The 21,240-nt window shown below is 63.6% G+C and overlaps 2 protein-coding genes across 4 annotated transcripts in view; both read left to right on the top strand.

The window, feature by feature from the left end:
• Positions 1–959, top strand: part of PIP5K1C (phosphatidylinositol-4-phosphate 5-kinase type 1 gamma) — a 47,711-nt gene extending 46,752 nt beyond the window's left edge. For all 3 annotated transcript variants that reach the window (XM_042927986.1, XM_042927984.1, XM_042927989.1), the window contains one exon: positions 52–959. In XM_042927986.1, coding sequence (XP_042783920.1) covers positions 52–54 — 3 coding nt within the window. In that variant the 3' untranslated portion in view covers positions 55–959. The remainder of the gene's footprint in view (positions 1–51) is intronic.
• Positions 960–5,560: 4,601 nt separating this feature from the next.
• On the top strand, positions 5,561–19,160 carry CACTIN (cactin, spliceosome C complex subunit). Its single transcript, XM_042927981.1, has 10 exons — positions 5,561–5,817; positions 8,278–8,758; positions 11,565–11,660; positions 12,142–12,287; positions 13,142–13,304; positions 13,393–13,507; positions 16,420–16,612; positions 17,217–17,339; positions 17,468–17,754; positions 17,924–19,160. The coding sequence occupies exons 1-10, from the start codon at positions 5,651–5,653 to the stop codon at positions 18,412–18,414; spliced, it is 2,262 nt and encodes a 753-aa protein (XP_042783915.1). The 5' UTR covers positions 5,561–5,650; the 3' UTR covers positions 18,415–19,160.
• The last annotated feature ends 2,080 nt before the right edge of the window (positions 19,161–21,240 follow it).

The raw sequence follows: 21,240 nt of genomic DNA, 5'->3' as shown, positions 1-21,240 counted from the left end.
CAGGGCGGGGGTGGGGGTGGGGGTCCTCACCCGCGCCCTTGCCTTTCGCAGTAATTTCTATGCAGTCACCGACCCAGAGCCGAGCGCTCGCTGCCGCCCTGGCTGCTTCCCGGAGGCGCCGCCCGCCCGCCCGCCGGACCTCGCTCCACGACGGCCGCGGCCCCCAGCTCCCGTCTACTACCTACGCCTGTGAGACTGTGAACCTCCCTGAGTGTCCGATCATGTATTTATTTTGGGTCCTTACTCTTTGCACAAAGACGGCAGCACACGTGTGCTTTTTTAGAAAAAGATAAAAAAGGAAAAAAAAAAAAAAAAAAGGACGTGATGGGAAAAGAAGAGAAACCACCCCACTGCACCTTGTGGTTCTTTGCTGTGCTTGAATGTGTGTCGCCGAGGGAACGAGGCCAGTTGGCTTCGGGGACCTGGCGCCCTCTGAGGGGGGGGCCGGTCACCCAGGCTGAAACCCACACTCTGAGGCTCCGCCTCTCCGCTTGGCCGGGGCGCCGAGGAGGGAAGGACCACGGAGTCCCCGCCGGTGCCTGGGACCACAGGCCCCCCTGGCTAGGTGTTGTGGCCAGGCACGTGACATCCGTCCTTGGGGGTGGCCGACTGGTGGTCTGGGGGGCGGGGGCTCTCCACCCCGCTGATGCCTGTAATCTCTGCATCTGTTTCCCACCACCTGCCTGCCAGCTGACCTGTGAGTAGGAATGGCCGGCGGCCGCCCCTCTCGCCAGAGCTCAGGACAGTGGACTTCCCTGTGGTCCCCACACGGCCTGCTCGCTGTCCAGAAGAGGGGCCCAAGCGAAGGGCGACGTTGGGCCCCAGGCCGTGGGACTTCCGGAGATCACGTCCCGGCACAGGGGTCCCCCCCATGGTCAGGCTGCCTAGCTGTCCAGTTCCAGGCCCCCCAGGACTGGGATGGGTGTTTGTTTGTTTGTTTGTTTGTTTGTTTTAAGACAGCGATGTGGGGCGCCTGGGTGGCGCAGTCGGTTAAGCGTCCGACTTCAGCCAGGTCACGATCTCACGGTCCGTGAGTTCGAGCCCCGCGTCGGGCTCTGTGCTGACAGCTCAGAGCCTGGAGCCTGTTTCCGATTCTGTGTCTCCCTCTCTCTCTGCCCCTCCCCCGTTCATGCTCTGTCTCTCTCTGCCCCAAAAATAAATAAAAAAAAAACGTTGAAAAAAAAAATTAAAAAAAAAAAAAAAAAAAAAAAAAAAAAATTTAAGACAGCGATGCATCTGTGAGTTAAATGATAAGAGAAGAAATTCTTCATGAAAAACAAAAATTTTCTAGTTTGTCATCTTCAGCAGGGGCAGCCCCTTCCGGGCTCAGAGACCCCATCGTGTCCAGAGGGGACGGTGGGAGCCGACAGCATCGCAGGGTCTGTCCTGCCCCCACGCAAATGCACTCCCACCTCTTGAAAGGTGACACAGTGGGGGTGGCTTCCCCCTGCCCACTCTGCCCCCCACTGGCTGGCTCGCTCGCTTGGGAGAGCTGGGAGCTGGCTTGGAGCAGAAGCCTCACCTGGAAGAATTTCTCCCAGCCCTGGCCTCCCTGGTGGAGAACCTGCTGATCCAGGACTTTGATTTTCCGAGTCCCTTGGGGGCTGCATAGTTTGCCGTTCCCTGTGTGGACCCCTCGTCTGCCCTCGTGTCCCCTCACCCGGCTCGCTTCGTGCACCTGGAGGGAGCCTGCTGGCCTGGCTGCTGTCCACTCCTCGCTGGAGAACCAGGTTGCATGCCGGGGGCCGTCCCCTAGCTGCTGGCACAGGGGCTCCCGGGACGTGCCAGCATGCAGCCCGGGGAAGACAGCCCTCAGACGACCCGTCAGAACAAGCCCGTGGGTGTCCCAGATGAGAAGCAAAACTATGTCCTCTCCCTCTTGCCCAAGGAGCCTTTGTCCAGACCCTGGGCAGCATCCTCACCTGGATCTCAGACCAGCATCTGTCTGCGGGTGCCCTGGCCGCATGCCACAAGTCGCCGGTCCCTCCCTGCCCCTTCCCATCAAGGGGATGACGGCGGAGCAGACAGAGGTCCGAAGGTGCATCTCAGACCTTGATGACTGACAAGGACCACTGTGTCACCCGGAAGCCGGTGTCAGAGCCCGTGCCCGGGCACGGATGTGACTTCTGCAGGGATGACCAGAGCAGCAGGCACAGTCCCGGAGCAGCGCGCCCCGCGTCCAGGGCTCGTCAGCCACCTGGAGCTTCAGGAGGGAGCGGGGGAGCCCGCTGGCCCCCTTGGGCTTTCCCGAATCACGGGACAAAGGCGTTGCTGGGATGCTGATACAAGAGAACTTTGCAAGCCTCCTGGATATCATAACATTTCTATTTTTGTGCAGGTCACTAAGACCCCCTTGGAGACCTGTTTTGTGCTGGTTGCATCCTTTGTCCCTTTTCAGAGAACTGTCACGTGGATGCTAGCGTGGCCTGCAGACTGTGCCGATGGGAGGGGTTTGCTTATTTTCCAGGCAGGGGGCCGGAAGGCAAGACTTTATTTATAATGTGTAGCAAATTCATGGCCTTTCCCAGCTCCCACCCCCACCCAGAGGAAGGCTCTGGACCCAGCCAGCTGTCACCCACCCCCCCCCCCCACCCCCAGCACAGGAATCTAAATTCCTTCGTGGCGACACCCTGTCTCCCCTCCTGGCTCATCTCTGATGGCTGCGGTCCCTGAGAGCTGGGAGCCTGAGTGCTGGCTGGCAGTCTGTGCAAAAGAAAGGCATTTCCTGAGACCGTCTAGGTGCAACTTCCTGAGAGCCCTCGCTGGCCTCTGTCCAGCCTCGCCCCCTCCCTCCACCACTTGGCTCAGTGCAATACTCCCCTTCCGGTTGGGGTCCCTTGCCATGGTACTGTCGCTGCCGCCCCCGGGTCCGCACTGCGGGTCAACGCCCTCCACCGCCTTTTCTCTGGTGGCTCCGTTGCATCGCCTGCCCCGCCCCCATCTCGTTTTTATGGTCGAACTGATTTCAAAACAACGAAACTGCAAACCTCGTGTGTCTTAATTCTCTCAGGGGGTTCCGTGTGCTCAGCCCCTATGGTCTGGTGTGTGGCAATCTGGAGCGCGGCCTCATCGGGCACGGAATGCCGTCTCGCTCAAACTCAGAGCCGTGGGCACCTCTGTAACTGTGCAGCCGCTGCTGGCCCCAAATAACATATGCAGCCCTGGGCCCCCGCTCCCCATCCCCGCCACCCCTCCTCCTTTTTACGTTGGAGAGATCTCTCTAATAAATCGGGTAATAAGCATCAGCCCTCGTTCTGTTTGCCTCTGTGCGTGCCGGTGGTCTGCTGGAGAACGTGAGGACTGACTTTGAACGAGAGCGGAAGGAAACCTTGGTAAGATTTAAAATAACAGGAATGGGGCGCCTGGTTGGCTCGGTCAGTTGAGCGTCCCACTTCGGCTCAGGTCATGAGCTCGCAGTCCGTGGGTTCGAGCCCCGCGTCCGGCTCTGTGCTGATAGCTTGGAGCCAGGAGCCTCCTTCAGATTCTGTGTCCCCATCTGTGCCCCTCCCCTCGTAGCACTCTGTGCCTCAAAAATAAATAAACGTTTAAAAAAAATTGTTTTTTTTTTTTTTTAAATTTTTTTTTTCAACGTTTATTTTTGGGACAGAGAGAGACAGAGCATGAACGGGGGAGGGACAGAGAGAGAGGGAGACACAGAATCGGAAACAGGCTCCAGGCTCCGAGCCATCAGCCCAGAGCCTGACGCGGGGCTCGAACTCACGGACCGTGAGATCTGACCTGGCTGAAGTCGGACGCTTAACCGACTGCGCCACCCAGGCGCCCCTAAAAAAAATTGTTTTAAATAACAACAGGACCTAGATGCCTTAGTAGCCGTGGCCTGCTTGGGGTTCCAGTTCAACTCAGAAAACTTGTATAATTTTCTGACATCAGTGCAGCCCAGCGTAAAAGAACAAACACTCCCCAGAGTTTGTATTCATTCTGCCAAACTTGCTCAAGTTGAGTAATGCATGGACCCCTTTTATAGCAAAAGTATTTGTCCAGGATTTCCAATCCAAGAAACGCTGCTTTGAAAGGTCCCATTTGTAAGCAGGACCTTGGAAGTCCAGTGTTAAAATCAGGATGCAGAACGGCACAGCTCGTTTATAAACTAGACGTGCAGATGAGATGATCTGGAACGTGCTCACCATCACGTCAGTTCAAAGATTAGTATTCAGATACTGTCAAAGATACATGTGCATTTTGAAAGTTACACGGCCAGGGGCGCCTGGGTGGCTCAGTCGGTTGAGCGTCCGACTTCCGCCCAGGTCACGATCTCTTGGTTTGTGAGTTCGAGCCCCGCGTCGGGCTCTGTGCTGACAGCTCGGAGCCTGGAACCTGCTTCGGATTCTGTGTCTCCTTCTCTCTCTGCCCCTCCCCTGCTCATGCTCTGTCTCTCAATAATAAATAAATGTTAAAAAAAATAATAAAAGAAAGTTACAAGGCCAGACACCCCCCCCCCCCGGCCCAGTCCACATCCCATGAAAAGCAGGTTTGTTATCAAGAGGTGGTCTTCTGAAAGTCCTCCCCACCAGCAGCCCCACTCTGCGCCTTGGCTCCAAGCAGAGCATGCAAAGCTAGCATTTAGGATGATGTCGTGAAGTATTCCAAGACAAACATTTGAAGAGCTTCCAACTAGGATATCAAGTACCATCCTCTGGGGTGGGCTGGGGGAGCTTGGAACAGGACTTCAGGGTCTTCCAGACCTGCCTGCTGTGGTCCATCCTCCTCACGAGTCCAGCAGGGACTCCACCAGCGTGCCCCCCGCCCCCAGCCCATCTGTCCCTGCTCAGAGCCCTCCTGTGACACCCCAGCACCCACAGAACAAAGCTGCCCCAACCTAGTTCAGATCCCAGCTCCATGTTGCCTCGTTGGGGCTGTGGGGGCACTGTTTATTAAAGTGACTTTCCATCTCTGAGCCCCAGTTTTTACTGTCCGTAAAATGGGTTGACGGTTAATTCGTGGAGTTATCCAAGTTTGTTTTTTTTTTTTAACTTAACCCTTGAAACACATAGGTATTCATTTCGAGCGATGGAATATGATGGTCGCTCTCAACGGTCGGCCCAGCCTCAAGGCTCTTCATTCTCCGACCTGGTTTCATTTCGTCGCCTTCCGGAGCAGTCTGGACTCAACCGACGACCTCGCAGCTTCACGCCCGCACCGGCTTGAGACCTCGCTAGCGTGGCTCGCCTCCCCTGGCCCCGCCCCCAGACCACGCCTCCTCTTGGTCCCTCCCTGGGGGCCCCGCCCACGTCGGCTCCACTTTCCCTCGGAGCCCATTGTTCTTGGTCCCACCTCCCCAGGCTCCGCCCCGCTCGCAGTTCCTGGTTCGCTCTGGCTCCGCCCACGGCTCCTAGCCCCGCCCCCCCACCAAGGCGCGAGGACCCACGTGGGGCTACCCCTAGCACTGCCTAAAGGGCGAGCCCCCAACCCCGGAGACGAAAGTCCGGCAGAAGTCCGTCACGCGGGCCACGTTTGAGGGCAGTGGGGAAGTTACGGGGAGTCGGAGTCCCCGCGGGATGGGGCGGCGAGATAGGTTTCCATCTCCCGGCTCAGGCGCGGACGGGGCAGCCAGGCGCGCGCCGCAGGGGAAGAAGGCCCCCGGCGCAGGCCCCGGATATTTGTGTCAGCTCTGCCGCCACCGTCTCAGCTGATGGGTCGGGACACACGCTCGCGCTCGCGGTCGGCTGGTCGCAGGGGCCGCAGGCAACGGAGCGGGAGTCGGAGCCGAAGTCGGAGCGGGAGCCATGAGCGGCGAGACCGCCGGCGCCGGGACGACGAAGTACGGCGCAGGCGGAGGCGGCAGAGCCGGGAGCGCAGGTGAGGGTCTCTGCGTGAACAGCGCTGGGGATCCGGCTCCCGCCCTCGGGGAGCCAGAGACCCACGGATTAGTCAGAGAGGGCTTCCTGGAGAAGGGGACGTCCGAGTACGAGTCGCAGTTCACCAGGCAGCGAAAGGGAGGCGAGCGGCGTTCCAGGCAGGGCACCTGGTGGTTGGAGGGAACGGAAGGAGCGCAGCGAGCGAGGCGGGACGGGAAGGGGAGTAGGAGACGAGGTCGGAGCGGTAAGAGGAGATCGGATCGTGCAGTTTTGTGTGCCGTGGTGAAGGGGTTGGCCGTTGCTCGGAGGCAGGCAGGGAGCCATGGGGAGGTTTTTGAGCAGAGCGATGGGGTCTGACTTACTTTGTGGAACTTCCTCCGGTTTTCGCGTGGAAAAGGGACTGAGGAGGCTGGCTGGGATGACAACAGGGAGGGGGAGGAGGAGGAGGAGGATGGTGCAGTTGTCTAGGCAACAGACGGCGGTGGCTGTCAGAGAGGAGGCGGTGGGAGGCTCGGTGGGGAAACGGGTAGGTCTGAGAGGGATTTCATGAGTCGGGGCGGCAACACTTGCTCTCGGAAGTGGGTGTCAGACGAAAGAGCTGTTGATGACAGGTGGCAGGACTGGGTTGACTCCTAGGACCTGGGTCTCAGCTTCCACGCGGCCAGCAGCCCCTTTCTTTTGGAAATGGGACACCTGGCCAGATTTGGCTGGAGTCTCCTCCGGCATAGAGGGACGAGAACGGTGCCAGGGACCAACTTCCAGACCTAGGTCCCGGGATGTGACCCGTGACGTTCAGGCCAGTCCCTGCCCCACTGTGGCCCAAGTTGCCTCAAGATCTCCATGGGGGCTTTCCCAGCATGCCCAGTCTCCTGTCCCTTGGGCCCGTTCACCCCATGGCCAGAGTGGCTGTAGTCAGACATGGTTGATTTCCCTCTACATTTGAGAAGGTGGTTTTTCCTTTTTTGAGTCTCCTAGGATCATTGCAACCCAGGAATTCCAAAAAGTTACAAGCCTGTGACTCCAAGACTCCATAGCCTGTGAACCAAGAATAGTTTTTACATTTTTATTATATTTTTTTCCTTTAATGTTTATTGTTGAGAGAGAGAGACAGAGACAGAGACAGACAAAGGGCGAGCAGGGGAGGGGCAGGAAGAGAGGGAGACACAGAATCGGAAGCAGGCTCCAGGCTCCGAGCTGTCAGCACAGAGCCCGATGCGGGGCTCAAACTCACGAACTGTGAGATCATGACCTGAGCCGAAGTCGGATGCTTAACCGACTGAGCCACCCAGGCGCCCCAGTTTTTACGTATTGAAATGGTGAGGAAGCAGTCAAAAGGAGTATCTCATGACATGTGGAAATTGCATGAGATCTCCGAATATATTCAGGTTTTGGCATGCACAAGTGAAAGTGTATTGGGACCCAGCCGTGTCCCTTTGTTCCTGTCTGTCCGGGGCTGCTTTCGCAGTAGGGACAGCACAGTGGTGTCCTAGACCGTCTGGCTCTTTACAGAGAAAGCTTGCTGACCCTGGTTGGGGTCCCTGGTGTTGGTGTTTTCCCCACTGGTTCACGTACAGCGGGAAGCCTTGTCGTGCCTGCATGTTTTTCGTTTGCTGTTTTCTGGTGTTTGAGTTACAAGAATCAGTCATCCTAGGTCTGTAATTCGAGTCGATGTGGTTTATGAAAATTGGATCGAATGCGTAGTCTGCACGTAGGGACTCCCGAGAAATTGGTTTCCAGGGTGTAGGCTTTGTCACCGAGCTTCGTAGGTGGAGCATTTAACAAAATAAAGAAATTTGGTTGTTGCTGTACACATTCAAAGGGCCCCGAGCATTAAAGAATCTATCTCTAGGGCTCGCACATTCCATCCCCTGCCCAGTGTTTTTCCTGGCTCTTCATTCCACTTCCCTCTTGCCCAGCTTGCGGGACCAGTGTAAACACCACCTTCTCCTGTAAGCTCTCTCTTGTCGCCTTGGACAGATCAGGTCCTCTGGTTCCTACACTTAGAGCTTCTGTGCCATCTGGCCCCAGCCTGCCTCGCTGCCCTCACTTCCTTCCTTCCTCACTCCCCCCTGTTCACGCTCTTCTCCAGCCACATGGGCCTCCACACTGCTTCTTGAACATGCCGAGTAAATTCCTGCCCCAGGGCCTTTGCTCTTGCTGTGACTGCTGCCCAGATCACTTTCTCCCTGTAGCCCCCTCCCCCACATCGTCCAGTTGCCTCCTCAGATCTGCATCCACTAACGCTAAGTCACTCTTCTTTGTGACTCGTAGCACTGTCTAGGGTCACGCTGCGTGTTTATCTGTTGACGTGAGCCTCCCAAAGGCGGGGACCGTGGGTGGCACTGCTGGTCACCGCTGTGTCCCCAGAACCTAGAACAGCGCCTGGCATAGCAGGTGCTCGGTGAACATCTGTCAAACAAAAGACTGGCAGCGAGCGCACCTTTGCGGGTTCCCTCCCCAGGTCGGGTTCGGACGAACACCGGTGGCGGCGGCGAAGGCGGCAGAGCCAGAGTCCGCCGCCCCCACGCTGGCGCTCGCGGGGCCGGTCCTCCCAGTCTGACTCCGATGACGAGCGCCAGGAGCAGCAGCGGGGCCGGTGGGCCCGCCGGCGGCGGACGCGCTCTTGGTCCCCCGGCGCCTCGGCGTCCGGCTCGGCCTCCCCGGACCGCTCCCAGAGCCCTCGGGAGGCGGCGGCGGCCCTGAACCACCAGCACAGCCTGCAGGAGCGGCTGCGGCTGCGGGAGGAGCGGAAGCAGCAGGAGGAGTTGATGAAGGCCTTCGAGACCCCCGAGGAGAAGCGGGCCCGGCGGCTGGCCAAGAAGGAGGCCAAGGAGAGGAAGAAGCGGGAGAAGATGGGCTGGGGGGAGGAGTACATGGGCTACACCAACACCGACAACCCTTTCGGCGACAACAACCTCCTGGGCACCTTCATCTGGAACAAGGTGAGTCCGGGGCGGTGCCTGGCGCGGGTGGGGCGCTGCCCTCAGGGGTGTCTTCCTTCCGCACGCTCGCTCACGAGCCCCGGCCTCTGGGGCCTTTGCGTCGCTCGCCCAAGGCGGGATTCCGGTTACAGATGCTCCGTGGTCCCCGTCGCCAACACCTCGTTCTCGACGAAAGTTACACACGGTCCCTTACCCGCCAGTCCCGCCTCGCGCTTGTGACTGAGAGCACGGCGTTCCCTCCCTCGCAGCCCTGGAGGCTGCGCCTCTGCGCCCTGCGCCCCTGTGTCCCGCTTTCTGCCTCCTTCCGAGGACACCAGTCATCAGCTGGGAGACTGTTTAGGTCCCATGTGACCTCGTCTTAACTAATTACACCCGCAGAGACCCTGTTTTAAAGGTCTCCACGGCTTCCCGGGCTGGTGAGTGGATGGATCGTTTTGGACACAGCTTCACGCTAACCCAGCACCCACTCGTCGTGGGGGGTGAGAGCGGGCAGGGAGGGCCTGGGGGCGCCAGAGCAGGCGGCCACGGGCAGATGCCAGGGGTCCGCCGCTCACCGCATGCGCTCCAGGCACCGTCTCTTGCCTTTGTCTTGAACACACAGCCCACCTCGGGGCGCCTGTGCTCGCCATTCCCCGACCCGGGACCCTCCCACCTCTTTCTCTGGCTGGTTCTTTCTCCTTCCTGAGGATCTCAGCTCACCCGTTCCCGCCTCTGAGGGCCTGCCCGGCCCCCTCGGCCCCACGGGTGCTCTTCCTCTCGGCGTGGCCTCGCCCTCCCTAGCGCTTCACTAGCAAACGTGTGCCGTGCGCCCGCTGGTGCTGGAGGCCGTGTGGGCCCTGGCGGGCGTCAGCGAGCAGGAGAGAGATCCCGCGGAGCCAGCCGTCTCGTGGGGGAGAGCCTGTCGAGAAGCAGATTAGCAGAGCGCGCAGAGGAGAGAAGGCAGGCAGGTGTCGGGATGCCCTGGCTGTAGTTTGAAATCAGCCAGTCCGGGGCGCGTGGGGGGCTCAGGCGGTTGAGCGTCCAACTTCGGCTCAGGTCACGATCTCACGGCTTGTGAGTTCGTGAGTTCAAGCCCCACGTCGGACTCTCTGCTGTCCTGTGTCTTCCTCTCCCTCTGCCTCTCCCGACTCGTGAGTGTGCATTCCCTTCCTCTCTCTTCCTCTCTCTCTCCCCTCAAACATAAAATAAATAAACATTAAAAGTAGGATAAGCCAAGCCACGAGGCACCTGGGTACCTCAGCTGGTTGAGCGCCGACTCCTGATTTCAACCCAGGTCATGATTTCACAGTCATGAGATCGAGCCCCAAGTAGGCCTCTGCCCTGAGCGTGGAGCTCGCTTGAGATTCTCTCTCTCCCTCCCTCCCTCCCCCTCCCCAGCCCCCTCCCCCATTTGCGCTCACTCATCCAAAAATAAGATAAGCGGGTCCAGAGAGGTCTCGTGGCAAAGCTGACATCTAAACACGGGGTCTGATCCATAACGTGTGATTCCTGCCAGGCCGTGAGCTCCGCAGGGCAAGCTCTGTCCCCAGAGCCTGGCTCACGGTCGGCACTCAGTGAGCGTCAAATGAGCGAGCTTGCTGTGATTTGCACGTGCGTGTGCTCAGATATTTTCCCTAGTGTTTCTTGGAGCCGCAGCGGCCCTGGAGAGTTGGCCCCACGGGAGGCCGTCGGCCCCTCCTGTGATGAGCACGTGGGGGGTCGGCCCCCCGCTCAGCCTCTGAGGCCTGTCCGGGCAGGCCCACGGTTTGGGCAGCACCAGCGCTTGTCCCCCCGTCCCGGGGCCACGGGCTGGCGGAGTGGGCAGGCGCTCTGTGCCCGGCCTTGCTCACAGCGCTCTCCCTGAGCCGACTCTCCCTGCTGCGGCCGCCCGAGGTCTCCCGCGGTGAGTGACGGAGCATGATGGGAACTGGGCCATCCAGCTTCGCGTCCGTGCCCTGGGCTGCCGTTCTGCGTGGCCGTAGGGGCGAGAAGTCCGGTCACCGTTAACGCCTGAGGCGGCAGCCCAGGCTGAGGCTGGGGAGGCCAGGGGGTGGCACGGGCGTCAAGGGGTGGCCCCAAACCAGGCAGCGCAGGTGTGTGTGTGGCGGTGGGGGGGGGGGGGGCGGGGGCGTCCTCGAACAGCCCTCGGAGCCGGGTCGGTGGGGGAGCGCTCATCCGGTAGTGCGGGCTGGGCACCCGGCTAGAGCAGGAGCTGTGATGTCGGAGTCCTCGAGGGGTCTGCAGACCCTGCGCCCCGAGCGCCCTCCAGGAGGTGAGGACACGGGGAAGGAGCGTTTGTTGTGGGGCGTGGTGTCCCAGGGGTCTGTGAGCACGGGGACCGCAGTGCCCCTCCTAGCGACGCGGGCTTTCCGGCGCTGTCCCGCCCCTGCTCGCTCGCATCGGGCGTCGGACCTGCCGAGGGCGTGAGCACCCCGAGCTGGCGCAGCTGGGCTTCTGCGTGCAGCAGCCTGGCAGGTCCCGGGTGGGGTGCTCCCGTGAGTGACGCTCGGGAGCCCCCGGGGCGGGCGGCCACCTCCCCGCTGCACGTTACTGCAGGGGCTGCCCGTGCCGGAGGCTGCTCTAAGCGGTCCTGTCACGCTGGTTCTGGGAACGCTAAGGGGGCTGCGTCTTCGGAGGAGGTCAGGGCGCTGTGGCCGCAGGCACGTCACTCCTCGGGGCCGGACCCCCTTACCTGCAAAGCCGCCGCTCGGCCTGCCGGATCCGCGTCTGGGTCTCGGAGAGGGTGGCACAGGGGACCCCGGGGCGGTGCCCGGGAAGGCGGGACGGAGGCGCCTCTGCTCAACGGGCCTGTGCTTGGCCCTTCCAGGCCCTGGAGAAAAAGGGGATCGGCCACCTGGAGGAGAAGGAGCTGAAGGAGCGGAACAAGAGGATCCAGGAGGACAATCGCCTGGAGTTGCAGAAGGTGGGGTTGCCCCTGGCCGGCCTGCACGGGCCGGCCTTCCCTCGCAAGGGCCGGAGGCTGGCCCACCCCGGCTTAAGTGAAGGACCCACCCGGTGGGTGGACACAGAAACCCCCGGGGAGGCTGGCTTCAGACACGGTTGGATCCAGGGGTGCGGGCTGCGTCTCCAACCAGCCGTCTCCTCCCACCTCTCCCAGGGCCCCGTGACTTCTGGGCCTTGCTCTCAGACGCCTCCTTCGGTGTGTGTGTGGGGGGGGGGGGGGCCAGAGTGGTCTCGGCTGCTCCTGGCTGCCGTGCCTCCAGCAGAAAGAAGCTCCTCGGCCCGAGGGTCCATCTGAGGCCTCAGGCTTCCCTGGCCGGTCCGCGTCCAGGGCCGGGGCCGGACCCCAGGGTCCCCCGTGGCCCTAGAGGGTGCAGGGCAGGCCCCACAAGACCCCCGGCCAGGCCCGCCTGCAGCACCCCGCCCTCCCCATGCGCCTGCAGGTAAAGCAGCTGCGGCTGGAGCGCGAGCGGGAGAAGGCCATGCGGGAGCAGGAGCTGGAGATGCTGCAGCGGGAGAAGGAGGCCGAGCACTTCAAGACGTGGGAGGAGCAGGAGGACCACTTCCACCTGCAGCAGGCCAAGCTGCGGTGCGCCCCGCCCCCGCCCGGAGCCCCGTCTGCCCCGGGGCCTTTGCACGGGCCCTTTGCGCCGCTTGCGATCTCCCGCCCTTCGGATTTCCACCCGGGGAGTCCCTGCCTGCCCCTTGTTGCGTGCACCACTTCCTGTTTGCTGCTCCCTCCAGCCTGTCACTGATGCCCCCCCCATCTCCTCCTGTCTCCCGCATTGAGTTGTGTGCCGAGGAGACCTCCGAATGATCCTTGCTCCGTGTCGTGGTGCCACACGAGCTGAGCCAGGTGCCGGGCCCCTCGCGGTACCGACCGTGGCTCTCCCTCTGCACGCTGCAGCCCGCGGGGCCACGTGCTCATCAGCCCGGTTTACAGACGGGGAACGCGAGGTTCCTGGGGGCAGGGGAACGCCTGAGGCCACACGGCAGGTGTCTGAGCCTCGGTGGCGCGTGCGCACCAGGAGCCTGCTCCCAGCCCCTCTGTCCTGCTGCCCACCAGCTGCACCAGCCCCTGGGGCTCGGACCTACCTGGTTCCGGGGCTCCCCTGGGGTAGGACAAGTGTCCGTTTCTGACACGCGTCCCCCTGGGTGTGGCACTGATGCTTCAGACCCTCCCCTGCCCCGGGGGGAGCAGATCTTCCACTAGAAGGAGGTGGTTGTCTCTGCCCCTCTGGCCCCGGCCTGTGTCTTCCGACCGCCCAATGCCCCCTCTTCCAGGAAGACCTCCTTGTCCCCCACCCCCTGCAGGCCAGGCTCTTCCCCTGGCGCCCACACGAGCCACCCCCCCCACTCCACCCCACCCCCGAAGCAGGGTCTTCAGGAGGTGGGGGGGGGGGGCCTCCTGGGTCCTGACGCCACCTCCCTGCTCCCTGGCAGCTCCAAGATCCGCATCCGGGACGGGAGGGCCAAGCCCATCGACCTGCTGGCCAAGTACATCAGCGCCGAGGACGACGACCTGGCCGTGGAGATGCACGAGCCCTACACCTTCCTCAACGGCCTCACCGTGGCCGACATGGAGGACCTGCTGGAGGACATCCAGGTGCCGCCCGGCCCCGCCGCCCGCCCCGCTCCCCCCCCCCCCGGCGCCTCACCGCCCCTCACCGCCCCTCCGTACCTTCCGCCTCCAGGTGTACATGGAGCTGGAGCAGGGCAAGAACGCGGACTTCTGGCGGGACATGACCACCATCACGGAGGACGAGATCGCCAAGCTCCGCAAGCTGGAGGCCTCGGGCAAGGGCCCAGGTAGCCCCGCGCCGCGCTCTTGGGGGGCCCGTATCCGGGCGCCGGCGGGCTGGGAGCTGTCTCAGCCCCGGGCTCTCCGCCTGCCTCGGTTTCCCCATCGGGGACCTTCAAGGCCTCTCCGGGAGCCACCAGGGGGCAGCGGCGGGCTGCAGCAGGAGCCCCAGGAGCTTGGCCCCCACGGCTCCCCCTCAGGGGGGGGGCTCAGCCCAGGGCGGGGACTCCCTTCCTTCAAAGATCGCTTGGCGTCTGCGCTGGGCTTCCCGGGAGTGGCGCCAGCAGGGGCCCGTTTTGTTCGGTTTCAGGTTTTTGCCAGAAGCTTGGTGTGTTCGAGGGAGGGCGGCACCCCGCTTGTCCACTTGTCCAGGAAGCCCCTAGAGCCCCGGTCTCTTGAATCTGGTGTTCTTTCCTAATTCGCTTTCCTTTCTCTCCAGAGGGTTCCGCGCGGTGTCCAGGGAGGTGACCCTGGGGGGGTGGGGGAGGGTCGTCCTGGGCCCTGGGCGTACTGAGCAGCGGCCCTGACCCCCGCCCTCCCATTGTCAGGAGCCCCCCCAGTCGTGACAGCCACAGATGTCCCCAGACATCACCTGGTGTCCCCTGGGGGCAGGATCACCCTGGGTGAGACCCCTGTTCTAGAAGCTGTTGACCGACCGTGCTCCTCTCTCTTCCCCCCCTTCCACCCCCAGGGGCCTGGAATGCCTGCCCCCCACCCCTCCCCCAGGCCCACGTAAATGCCCTTGTTGCTCAGCCCAGGTTGGGGGGACGGCTTCCTCTTAGGAAAAGGAGGAATGTCTTTCGTCATGTTTGTTAAGTGCTGTTTTGTTTCCCTGCGCCCTCTCAGCCAGCACATCCTGCAGTAACTTCTGGAGAAAGAAGGAAATCCTTTGCTCTGGGAAACGTGCGGAGTGATTTCCCTTGGGGGCAGTGAGGCCCTGGGTGTAGACCTCTGGGCGGAAGGGCCCTGACTGCCACAGGTGTGGCTCTGGGCACAGATCCAGGCCCGGGCCTCCCGCGGAACTGGGGAGGCGGCCAGACCCCCCCAGAGGGTCCCCTCGGCGACCCCGGGCCTCCTTCCCCCTCGTCCCTGTGCGCGTCGTCTGTCACCCCGCACTGCCTCCTCACTCTCTCGTGTCGGAGCCCCTCTTTACTGCCCCACGTCCCCCTTTCTTGTGCTTTGTCCCCTCGTCGTGTGGGACACATCCGCCAGCAACTCGTGGGGGAGGGCGGGAAGTTCTTGGACAGCGTGTAGTTCGGGAAACGGGTCACGTCTGTGCTCTGCCAGGTGACGGGGGCGGGGCGCTCCCCAGACACAGAAGACCCTGACCCACCGGCTGTGGAAGAGCGAGGGCCACCCTGCCGGGGGTCCCCTGCGCCGAGTCCCCTGTCGTCTCTTGCCAGCTGCCGATTCACCCCCTTCTGTGGCCGCTTGCCTTCTCTCAGTGACAGCAGAGGCCCTTCCGTCCACTGTCCCTCCTCCCCTGTCCTGGCTGGGGTCCCAGCTGGCTCCGGGTGTCCTCAGAGATGCGCTTGTGCTTCCGTTTCTCTTTTCGGCCTGGTCTCCAAGATCGTTCCCGGAGACGCGCAGAGCATGTGTTGTGCTTGTAAATTAAGTTGGGCTTTTTCTTTCGTCTTTAAGGGGAAAGTCTACCTGGACGTGGGCGCGCAGCAGTGTGGGTGTTGCGGCGGGGGGCCCCATTACCGTTCCCTGTGGGTTCTCCCCAAGCCGCTGTCCCAGAGCCCTCCGTCCCCCGCCTGGACCCAGCCAGGCCCCGCGGGATGCTGGGGCGGCATCCGAACCCGCGACTCGATCTCTACACCGCGGTGTGGCAGAGCGGGGCTTGTGGGGGGCGTGAGCTGTGCGGGTGTGCACGGGGTGCGGCCCTGCCGGCGGGAGGCAGCTTCGGTGCCCTGCCGTTTCTGTATGGTCTGAGACAGGGCTGCCTGGGGCCATCCAGGTGTCGGCAGAGGGGACGAGTGTCTAGATGCTGACTCGGGGGTCCCACGGTGGTTGCCTAGAGGGACTTGGGTCCTTTTTGAGCCTGTCTGCTCTGCTGGAGCCAGTGTCTAATGGCCGTGGTGTCAGAAGCCGGTTCTTAGCCGGGAGCACGTGTCACCCCGAACGTGCCAGAAGCTGCACGCCGAGTTCTCGCAGTGCTAGGAGGCAGCAGTCAGAAGCCCAGCAAGGTCCCTGCCCTGGGGAAGCCACTAATCAGGCATCCAGGCCGAGGGGAGCAACCAGGTGGTCCAGGGAAGGCTTCCCGGTCCACAGGGTTCTCGACTGGTGGGGTCTGGGAGGCAGGCTGGATGAGGAAGAGCATGTTACTGCTGGAAAGCAACGTATGTGCAAAGGCCCTGGGGCAGGGCTCAGTGCGTTTGAGGAGCAACAAGGAGGCTGCAGGCAGGGTCAGGTGGCACCCAGCCCTGCCCTCAGGGGCTTCTCAGTCTGAAGCCGGGGGCATGTCCCTGTGTCCCCAGCTAAATCTGGATGGGACCGAGAAGGGGCGGGCTTACCTTCTGGGGCGGTGTTGGGATTTCCCCGCAGTGCCTGGGAAAGGAGCTGCTCTCCTTACTAGGGGAAACTGAGGCCCAGAGAGGGTGAACTATTTACCCAACATGCAAAATCTGAACTCCTGAGAGTCTGGCTGGCGGGCGATCCATCCCTCCTCGCTCTTCCAATGCGGGTGGGGGCGCAGTGCTGGCTGGGAGTTGGCAGACCCGGATGCCAGGCTGAGAAATGTCCGCCTGGCAACCCCAGCCCCACTCAGAGCCTTCCCGACTAGGATCCGCGGCCCGGTGCCCGCTCCGTGTTAGCAGGGTCCAGCCAGGGTCAGGGGAGGAGCCGTGTGGGCCAAGGGAAGGGTCGGGAGCCCTGCCGCCGCCCCCTCCCCCCGCTGAGCGCCCCCCCCCCCCCGCAGGTGAGCGGCGAGAAGGGGTCAACGCCTCGGTCAGCTCTGACGTGCAGTCGGTCTTCAAGGGGAAGACGTACGGCCAGCTGCACGTCATCTTCCAGGGCATCGAGGGCAAGATCCGGGCCGGGGGCCCCAACCTGGACATGGGCTACTGGGAGAGCCTGCTGCAGCAGCTTCGAGCCCACATGGCGCGCGCCAGGTCCGCGTCACGTCACGCCGGCGTCACTGAGCCGCCCCGCCCCTCCGGCCCGCTGGACACGCCCGCTGGGGGCGGGGCCTGCGCAGGAGGGGGGGGTGGTCAGCTGGCATCACGCGGGCCCCAGGCCCGCTGTTCCCTGCACGCCACCCCACCCCCCCGCGCGCCTTCTGCCCACTGCGCACCCTCCGTGTACAGATTCTCGGCGTGTTTGGCCGCGCTGTGTAAACACGGCCCTGTGTGCTGCTGACTGCGGCGACATCTCTAAGTTTATTCTCCTCGCCGTCCCCGCGTCCCGTGTGCCGTTCAGCCCGGCTCGGTGGCTCGCGAGGCGCACGAGTCCCCCGAACCCCCCGTTCCCCCGTTCAGGGACTCGGTCCTCCCAGCAGGGTCTGTGGCCTTGAGTCCCAAACCCGGACCCAGACGCCCCGCCCCACCCCCACCCTCCACACCCCTGGCCTGGGGGGGGGGGGGGGGGGAAGCGGTGCTGCTGCTCCCCCAGGCTCCAGGTCCTCCCTCTGAGTGAAAGGGGGTCATGAGATCGGCGGGGGGGGGGGGGGGGGGACAGGGCCCCGGGCGTGGGGGTGACCGCCGGCCGGCGTTGCAGGCTCCGCGAGCGGCACCAGGACGTGCTGCGGCAGAAGCTGTACAAGCTGAAGCAGGAGCAGGGTGTGGAGAGCGAGCCTCTGTTCCCCATCCTCAAGCAGGAGCCCCCGTCGCCCGGCCACAGGTAGGTCGCCGGAGGTGCCCCCTCCACCCCGCGGCCGGGGACCTCCGCAGGCCCCGCCCCCCGCGACCTCCCCGCCGCCCGCCGCCGTCCCTCCCGTCTCCTCTCGTCTCGTCTCGTCTCCTCCGCAGCCTGGAGCCTGAGGACCCTGCCCCGACCCCACCCGGGCCCTCCTCCTCCGAGGGCGGCTCGGGGGAGCCGGAGGCGGAAGGGGCGGCCCCCGCGGAGGGCGAGGCGGACGGGGAGGCCGTGCTCATGGAGGAGGACCTGATCCAGCAGAGCCTGGACGACTACGACGCGGGCAAGTACAGCCCCCGGCTGCTCACGGCCCACGAGCTGCCGCTGGACGCGCACGTGCTGGAGCCCGACGAGGACCAGCAGCGCCTGCAGCTGTCCCGGCAGCAGCTGCAGGTCACGGGTGAGGGCCGTGCGGGGAGGCGCGTCCCCGAGCCCCTGGGGGGGGCCCCGCCCCCGCCCCGCCCGCCTCCGGTCTCGGAGCACGGCCTCCCCGGAGGCCGAGCACGGTCTCGGAGCTCCGGCCAGGTCGGGGCACGGAAGGGGCGGCTGACACGCGGCCCCGCCCGCAGGGGACGCGAGCGAGAGCGCGGAGGACATCTTCTTCCGGCGGGCCAAGGAGGGCATGGGCCAGGACGAGGCGCAGTTCAGCGTGGAGATGCCGCTGACCGGCAAGGCCTACCTGTGGGCCGACAAGTACCGGCCGCGCAAGCCCCGCTTCTTCAACCGCGTGCACACGGGCTTCGAGTGGAACAAGTACAACCAGACGCACTACGACTTCGACAACCCGCCGCCCAAGATCGTGCAGGGCTACAAGTTCAACATCTTCTACCCCGACCTCATCGACAAGCGCTCCACGCCCGAGTACTTCCTGGAGGCCTGCGCCGACAACAAGGACTTCGCCACCCTGCGCTTCCACGCGGGGCCGCCCTACGAGGACATCGCCTTCAAGATCGTCAACCGCGAGTGGGAGTACTCCCACCGCCACGGCTTCCGCTGCCAGTTCGCCAACGGCATCTTCCAGCTCTGGTTCCACTTCAAGCGCTACCGCTACCGGCGGTGACGGCCGGGGCCCCTCCCGCCCGGACTGGCCCACCTCTCCCCGGGCCCTCCCCGCGCGCACGCTCGCCTTCCCCGGGGGAGCCCCCCGCCTGGGAGAGCCGAAGGCGGGCCGGCCGGGCCGGCCCGGGGTCCTCACACGCAGGACGGGGCGGGGGAACTGCGGCCCGAGCCCTGCCCCACGGCACCCGCCCTGAGCTGGGGGTGCCAGGCCTTGGGGGGGGGGGGCGGGGGCGAGTCCAGGGCGGCTGCGGGACCCCGCCCCCTCCACCCCCGCACTCTGGTCCCCCATCCGGCCCCGCCCCGGTGCTGGTGCGGGTCAGGCCTCCCCGGCCTCTGGGCGTGCAGCTGCGGTGCCCCCCATCGGGCCCGGGTGCCCCCCCACCCCATCCCCCGCCCACGCTGGGACAGCCGCGCTCCTGGAGATCCTCTCTCGGCCACCACGGAGCTGCCTCCGCGTTTCTGCGGGCCTGACAGGTGCGGCCGCCCCTGGGTCACACGCTGCCAGCGGTGGGGGAGGGGGCGCCCCAGGAACGTTTCTTTCAACGTTTTGTTACAGAGACGTCTCCGTGGGAAGGGGGGCCAGACCCACCTGGGCTCCTCGGCCGGCCCACCCGGACGCCCCGGAAAGATTTTAGGTTGTTTCTCTAAAATGACTTTTTTTAAGGTGTGGGGAAATACCTTATTTTCACTTAATTGGCCTATTCACAGAGTTGCATGTTTTTTTAATAAACACTTTATTTTAGAGTACTTCTACATTTTCAGAAGCTCTGCAGACCGGCGCCCCCCCCACCGCCCCGCAGCCAGCAGTCTGGCCGGTAACGTCCTGGGGAGCAACGGGAGCCACGGCGGGCACGTCGCAACCGAGGCCCTCAGCACAGCCAGGGAGACCTTTTCTTGGTTAATTTTTTAGTTTTTAACTGTTGGCTTTAGTGTTTTTGGGAGAGAGTGCGAGTGGGGGAGGAGCAGAGAGAGGGAGACAATCCCAGGCAGGCTCTGAGCTGTCAGCACAGAGCTCGATGCTGGGCCCAAAGTCCCAGGCGCCCCGAGAAAGACCTTTTAAAAACAACCATGACACTTCAAAATAGTCCGCAGCAGTAGCCCCTCAGGAAGCTTCTGGAAGTCCACAGGCCTTCTCGCCCCTGCCCCTCCCACAAGGAGCGGATGCTGGAAGGGGAGTAGCTGCCCTCCCAGGCCCCAGGGGATGACGGCACGTGGGGGTGGGGGTGGGGGTGGAGGGATGCCGTTCGGTACCTACCCACCCCCCACGACAGGGAGGCATCCGGTCCGGGATCCGCAGCCAAGATGGACCCTCCCCAGGCCGCTGGTCACTCCCAGCCCTGCCCTCACACCAGGTCGCTGGGCAGCACGGTGTGTTGGCTCAGCCCGGAGGTGCGTCTGGTCAAGGGGCCTCTGAGCCGCAGACCCCGGCCCGCCCAAACCATGGTCCGCGGTGAGGAGCACCCGTTGTGGCATCACATGGGGCATGGCTGTCCCCTTCAGAGCCCCTGGCAGACGACATCACTTGACTGTCACAGCGATCTCAGAATGTCCTTTGGATCGGGGCGGTTGGCACCAGTTGGTTCCTGGTGGGTGCCGCTGTCAGGGCTGAGTGGGGCGGGCCCAGGAGGCACTCTGGCCCCAGCTGGCTGCCTGCTCACAGGACGCCTAAGGCCTTTAACGGGCGCCATCCGGACCCGCCTGGCTCCACGGGAGGGCGCGCGCTTCTGTCCTTAGGAGGCCGCCCACATCCTCAGGCCTGGAAAGCGGCGGTCAGGGTTAGAATCCGGGTTTCTGCAGCTTGGAGAATCCCACCTCCCGGGCCACTGCCCACGTCCTGGGATCAGTTTCTCCCATCTGCTCCCCCGAGAGTCCCAGCCCCTCACACCCCCCTCTGCAGTCCTGGCGGGGTGACGACCCGGCCCTGGGGGGGAGACGGCTGCACTAGGAGGGAGAACGGAATGGCCATCCCCCCGCCCCCTCCCGACCGGTGGGAGCTTAGAGCCAGGAGCCCCCGGGGGGAGGGAGGAGGCCTGGGCTCAGACACCCCCAGCTCAAGGTACGGCTACGGCGGGGACAGGCAGTGGGTCTGGGGGACCCCGGAAGGAACACAAGACTTTCCGGAGAAGGGGCACAGGCGCTGGGCAGGACGGGGCTGCAGGTGAGGCCAGGGCAGGGCCACAGCCCAGGCCCTGGACTCCTCCCCGGGGCACTGGGGAGCCACAGCCGGTGAGTGAGTGAGCCGGACAGGGCCACGCGCTAGGGGTCAGGGAGGCGCTTCAGGTAGACGGGAGGCACCGTGGCCCCCACCCTGGCCCAGGGTCCACCCGGGGCGTTAAGCTGCCCCCACCCCCCACCGGGTCGTTTTCCGCCCTTGGCTGTGGAGGCTAAGAATAGACACTCCCTTCCTGGCCCCCACCGGAAACCACAGCCACGGGGGGCACATCCTGAGCCTGGCCTCGTTCCCACCGTCCGCTCCCCCCAGGCCATCTCCGCTCCTCCCAGGCCTCCCTAGCTGACTGAGCGGGGTGGGGTCGGGGAGGCAGGGAGGACAGGAGGCGGTGGAAGTCACAGCTCATGTTCAAATCCCACCCACACGCGGCCGTGGACGCATCATTTCTTCCCTCCGGACCTCAGTTTCCCCATCTTTTTTGTTTGTTCTTAATTTTTTTTTTTTTTTTAACGTAAGCTCTACACCTAACGTGGGGCTCGAACTCACAACCCTGAGACCAAGAGAGTTGCGCGCTGCGCCCACGGAGCCAGCCGGCCCCCCCCCCCCCCCCCCGTCTTTCCCTGTCTTCACGAGCGTCTCTCCCCGCCGCCGCGCAGA

Source organism: Panthera leo, chromosome A2 (genome assembly GCF_018350215.1).
Source record: "Panthera leo isolate Ple1 chromosome A2, P.leo_Ple1_pat1.1, whole genome shotgun sequence".
NCBI lineage: Eukaryota > Metazoa > Chordata > Mammalia > Carnivora > Felidae > Panthera > Panthera leo.
Note: the sequence above shows the minus strand (reverse complement) of the source record. Positions and strands in the feature narration are given on the sequence as shown.

Bases quoted from the DNA above. Each gene is read 5' to 3' on its own strand.
- CACTIN (XM_042927981.1), top strand. From the start codon at position 5,651: ATGGGTCGGGACACACGCTCGCGCTCGCGGTCGGCTGGTCGCAGGGGC. The intron at 16,613-17,216 runs GTCCGCGTCACG...CCGGCGTTGCAG, and splicing joins GCCCACATGGCGCGCGCCAG to GCTCCGCGAGCGGCACCAGG. The intron at 17,755-17,923 runs GTGAGGGCCGTG...CCCCGCCCGCAG, and splicing joins GCAGCAGCTGCAGGTCACGG to GGGACGCGAGCGAGAGCGCG.